The 5551-nt window shown below is 38.3% G+C and overlaps 1 protein-coding gene across 1 annotated transcript; it reads right to left on the reverse strand.

The window, feature by feature from the left end:
- Window positions 1-708: 708 nt before the first annotated feature.
- Window positions 709-4480, reverse strand: LOC117481808 (E3 ubiquitin-protein ligase TRIM21-like). The gene is made up of 2 exons (XM_034129705.1): window positions 4445-4480; window positions 709-2900 (listed from the first exon to the last, which is right to left on the reverse strand). The coding sequence occupies exon 2, from the start codon at window positions 2890-2892 to the stop codon at window positions 1264-1266; it is 1629 nt and encodes a 542-aa protein (XP_033985596.1). The 5' UTR covers window positions 2893-2900; window positions 4445-4480; the 3' UTR covers window positions 709-1263.
- Between the last annotated feature and the right edge of the window lie 1071 nt (window positions 4481-5551).

Here is a 5551-nt window from a genome sequence, read left to right on the forward strand (position 1 = left end):
GTATGTGCGCGAGAGGACCAGTATGAATTACGGCCTGTACGGCCCCTCATAATTTAGCATTAGTTTGATCTGTACAAAATAAAACTGGGAACTGATTGTATTTCTCACAAGAGGACCACATTGTGAGTTAATTATACATTTAAAAGTGCAGAGAACTTTATATCAGGGATTTTTTTTAAAGAAATAAAACTCAAGGAAAATGGATGCCTTTCAAGTTAATTATGAAACTATTTTAATACAAATGCTGATGCATCAGATTCATACATTTATGAAGGATCTTCATTTATTTTTGTAATCTTGACAAATATCATTGACTTGTTCTCCTTATATTATCATACCTTGAGTTGTTGGTATTGTTAAACCCCTTATACTTATGGGGATGAAATTACCTATAATGGGTATAGTTGATTTTAGCCATTTCACCCATCCCTCGATAGAGTTGAGGTCAAATAATTATAAACCAGGAGATTTTAATTAAATTAAACTGCATTTTTCATACTATTTATAGTTGTCAAAGACAGCTATTTATTATTTAAATACAGTGACTTCCTCTCTGTATATAGTAGTGTTCATAGGTAGTGGCAGAGTCCATCATTCCTGAGCTGGATTCATATAAAACTAAATTAATGTATCATGAAATACAACTTAACGTTTAATCCAGACTTATCTGTTTAGTGTTGGATGCTCAAGTCACTGCTCACTCAGGTCTGTCGTTCAACAAAAAGTTTATTTCACAGGTTTAATTATTTTACAAACACATATTCACAGATGTCTTCGATTCAAGTTACCAGTAATTAACCAAAACACCTTTTTACACAAAGTAGAACATGTTGCTGGCATTTATTCTACAAATGTAGTCCAACTTTTTATGCTGATAACAATTGAATACTCTATTCTGTAGACACTAAAAGCATGTAATATCCCTTATACCTAACAAAGGCCCCGTTACATTAGAAAAGTAAGCATTTTTTTGGCTGCACAACAAATAGAAAACAATTTCGTCACACTGAAGGGAACATATTTCATGGTTTCAGAAACACTGATTCCTTCTGGAAGTAAAACATAATGTTTGTTGCTTCATCAGATGTTTAAATAGATATTCTCCACAAAGATTAATGCAGCAATTTACAATGTTGACTTGTGTAAATCAATTTGCCAGAGTAAACAGATTCTGTAGAAAATAAGATGGAAGCTATATAGTTTTGATACTAAATATGTTTGTTTATTACCTTGAATGGAAATATATCAATATAGGATAAGTGATTAGTTTACTCTGACAGGAGAGATGATCAGAGGTGCAGAGTTTTCACCATCATCATTAGTACAGGGACTGAAGTATGGGAAGAGTTTCTCTTTGAAGGAGCAGCCAGTGAAGGAGTAGATAAGAGCTGCAGCATCTACGTCATAAAAGGAGACCAGACCCTCCTCATAATCCACAAACACCCCCACCTTCTGAGGACGAGACTTCAGAGAGAGAAGGACTGAAGGATCATCAAGAGCTTTGTACTCATTTCCTTTCCTCAACCATATAGTCCAGTTACTCCACTGAGGGCCCAGTGCGATATCTCCCTTCCTGTTGATCGACTCTCTGGCCACTCCTAAATCCCAGTCGGTCTTTCCTTTAACTTGAACCTCAAAATAAAATCTGCCTGAAGAGAAACTCTGCTTTCCTAAAACACAATCACAATCAAAAAATCTCTCTGGGTTGTCTGGGAGATTCTTTATCACATCACCATGACTCACTTGTTTTCCATCATTAGACAGGATGAGTTCAGGATGTGCTGTATCAGGATCAAGAGTCACATCCACTGCGTACTTCTGGACCCTCTTCAGCTCAGCTTCAATCAGCTTCTTCATCTCTTTACTGAAAGTCTTCTCCAGCTGAACCACAGCTCTCACCACAGTTCCCTCATGTGATGAATGGATGCTGACCTCTGTCCAGTCCTTGGTGGGTGGAGCAACTTTAAGGGACATGAATCTTTGGAGAAGATGGAGGTGGTCTTCAGAGTGTGTGACCTGCTCCACCTCAGAGCTTCTCTTCTTCAGCTCAGAGATTTCCTGTTCCAGCTCTTTGATGAAATCTTCCGCCTGGTTTTCTGTAGTTTTCTGCTTCTCTTTGATCGTGTTGATGAGATTGGCCTGGCCTCTCTCAACAGACTCCTTCAGAGCAGTGAAGACCTGAACTCCTTCTGCTATCTCTCTGCCTGCTTCTTCCTTACTGAGGTCCACTGAGTGTTTGATCTCCTGAATCTTCAGTTGTCTCTTCTGGATCATCTGCTGAATTTCTGTTTCAAGCTCTGCCTTCTCCCCTTCATATCCCTCTTTCAGAGGAACCACATCATGCATCTTGTGGTCTGAAACATGGCAGAGCATGCAGACACATGTCTGGTCGGTCTTACAGAACAGCTCCAGAGGTTTATCGTGCTTCGGACACATCCTGTCTTCCAGGTTCTCCACAGGGTCGATCAGCTGATGTCTTTTCAGGCTTGAAGCTGTCAGATGAGGCTCCAGGTGAGTCTCACAGTAGGAGGTCAGACACACCAGGCAGGACTTCAGGGCCTTCAGTTTGGTTTCAGTGCAGACGTCACAGGGAACTTCTCCTGGTTTGAAGACTTGTTGCTCTGAGCTGCTGCTGCTGGCTTTCTGTTGAGCCGACTGTCTGAACTCAGCTACCATCTCAGAGATGAAAGTGTTGACGTGCAGCTCAGGTCTTGTGTTGAACTCATTATTACACATGGGACACTGGTACTGGTCACTTCTATCCCAGTGTTCAGTGATGCAGGTTTTGCAGAAGTTGTGTCCACATGATGTTGAGACTGGATCAGTGAACACATCCAGACAGATGGAGCACAGGAACTGATATTTAGATAGCAGGTAGTTTGTAGCAGCCATATCTACACCTGTAGTGTGGAAGGAAAAACAATGTCTTTATAATACAGTTACAGGAAAAGAGAGTAGTGGTATTGAGTTATTTACAATGTAATATATGTTGTTTTGACTTGCACTAAGCCAAGCTTGAGCAACCGTTAACATTCAAGACATAATAGGTTCAAGATAGCTACCATGGCAAAACAGTAATGTATGTTTCCTTATCCTGTTGTTTAGACTACGGCTGGGCGATATGAAGAATATAAAACATCACAACATATTTCACCCAACATCTCTAACGATATTGTAGATTGACTATTTGGGCACAAAATATTTACACAATAACATTTTTGATAGATAATCAGTAAAAGCAAATGGTTTGAACAGTCTGGTAGTTTAAGAAAGTTACATCACTTTACTGTAATACAGCCTTAAAATCCAGGAAATGACACTTGTGCAATTTGAATACTTCGGAAAGATCTGACACTATATCTAGTCTAATATTCAGATGATATAATATTGATAACTACATTAGCCCTAGTGTAGACCAATGTATATTAAACAACACTGATAACAAAGCTCTCAGTACTTTGTGACACACCTATTTGCCTCACATTTTAAACCTCAAACTGGTTCTTTGGTGGTAAGCTTTTAATATGACACACCTCTACAAAAAAAGAGTCTGCAGTATGGTACTGGTGTATTATTTAGCATGAATTTGTATCTAGATATACCAAAACAAAACAAAAAAGTGCGTATTTAGAGTCTGAAAAAACTAAAAAGTGCGTAATTTTCAGACTCTAAATACGTACTTTTTGGGGTTTTTTTCAGACACTCTAAATATACGCACTTTTTCTTTTGTTTCAGAGGAGGGTTGGGGGTTAGGATTAAATTAAAAAGTGGCGACAGATAACCTACAGCTATCTATATAACAGTTACACTTACGGGACTGTCATTTTCCTTTTACTTAGATCAGAGTATTTTACAGTTACTTTTACTGGACCTAAATACTGCCACCACCACTGGTGATTTGACACAAAATATGTAAGCACACAAGTCAAGAGAAACACAAGTAAACAACTGTCCTGTGAGCCTGAGACATTCCCAGTTACCTGCATTATGATTAAAAACAGGTGATGGATTTAAACTATTTAAACTTGTAATACTGTCCTCTGACCAGCAGGGGGCAGCGTGAGGCCACGTGGAGAGAAACTGATGCTGATGTTTGTGGACACCGGTTTCGTTTTATACTTCCTGGTTTAGTTTCCTAGTACCTGAACAATCATAATCTTAACTCATAATATTCCAGTATACAATTACATTTGAGAGAATAGCTTAAACTGTTGAGTTACTGTTATTTATTTACATGTTATTCTACATTATACTTCATCTATCTATCTATCTACAGTATCTGTTAGGTAATGTGGAAAGGGTAAAGGGAGGACCCAAATGCAGACTTCAAAAAGGAAAAAGGTCTATAAACAAAAGGGGAGCTTTATTCCAAAGCCGATGAGCACAAAAACAAGGCATGAAAAAACATAAATAGCACAAGGTAGCGAATACAAACAAAACTGACCGTGACTGACATGGAGGGAGACAGGAAAAACCAACAATGAACCGACCAGGCACACAGGGGAAGACCAGACTAAATACAGAGAGGGGTAATCACAAGAGAAGACACAGCTGGGGTAAGGGAGGCAGAAACACAAGGGCAACAGGTGAACACAATCAGACAATCAGACACACCAGGGAAACTAACGACAGGAAGGCAAACACAGGAAGAAGGAACAGAGAAGACACAAGGAGGAAAACATTTCAAAACAAAGGTGGAAAATGAAAACATAAATACAAAACCGTAACACTATCTATCTATCTACTCCACATGTGAAAGGCCTGTGTTGTTGTTTTTATTCTACTACATGTATTTAACATTTTTAAGTTAATAGTTTGAATTAATAATGCTAAATATATTTCATATTTGTTTGATGTATTATTATATATTTAACTAACCGGCAGTAATTAAAACTAGCACCACCTACTATTATACTACATGTATTTGATTACTTTAGTTACTTTAACGATCAAAGAAGTTAAGTAAGAAATAATTCCAATGTGTACTATAGGACAGTACAAAAAACAGTTTAAAAGGGGAGTGATTAGTCAAATATGCATAAATAAAAAGAAAGAATACTAACTAGGTAACATAAGATAAGAATAAAGAAGTTTAAATGATTTGTTATTGGTTGTGATCATATTCTAAAGATTTGTGGATTATTGAAAAGTATACAGCTCCCTTTCATCTGAGTGTTGAGAGCTGTATCCATCAATTCATTTTGTGTTCAAAGTGCATGACTCCATCCTAGGGGAAAACACTGTGCTTACATGTTCGCATAACTTGGAAGTTTACTGACATTTATATACCTTGTTTACCTGGCGCAAGTGGTGGCTCTGGGGTTGTTGTGTGAGCCACCACTTGAGAATTGGATGCGCAGCCCAGGCGACGCGCCTGGCAAATACTGACTTGAGCCCCACCACTGTATGGGTTAGCCCTACCATAGATTACCCAACAAAAATACTCCGGTGCCGCCACTGCTTTTTCTTAATGCTTCATATTGTTTTATATTCTGTGCCACAGCATCTGATAATGGATGTTTCAGAGGCCTGTACTACGAAGCTGATTCAA

Source organism: Trematomus bernacchii, unplaced genomic scaffold (assembly GCF_902827165.1).
Source record: "Trematomus bernacchii unplaced genomic scaffold, fTreBer1.1, whole genome shotgun sequence".
Classification (NCBI taxonomy): Eukaryota; Metazoa; Chordata; class Actinopteri; order Perciformes; family Nototheniidae; genus Trematomus; species Trematomus bernacchii.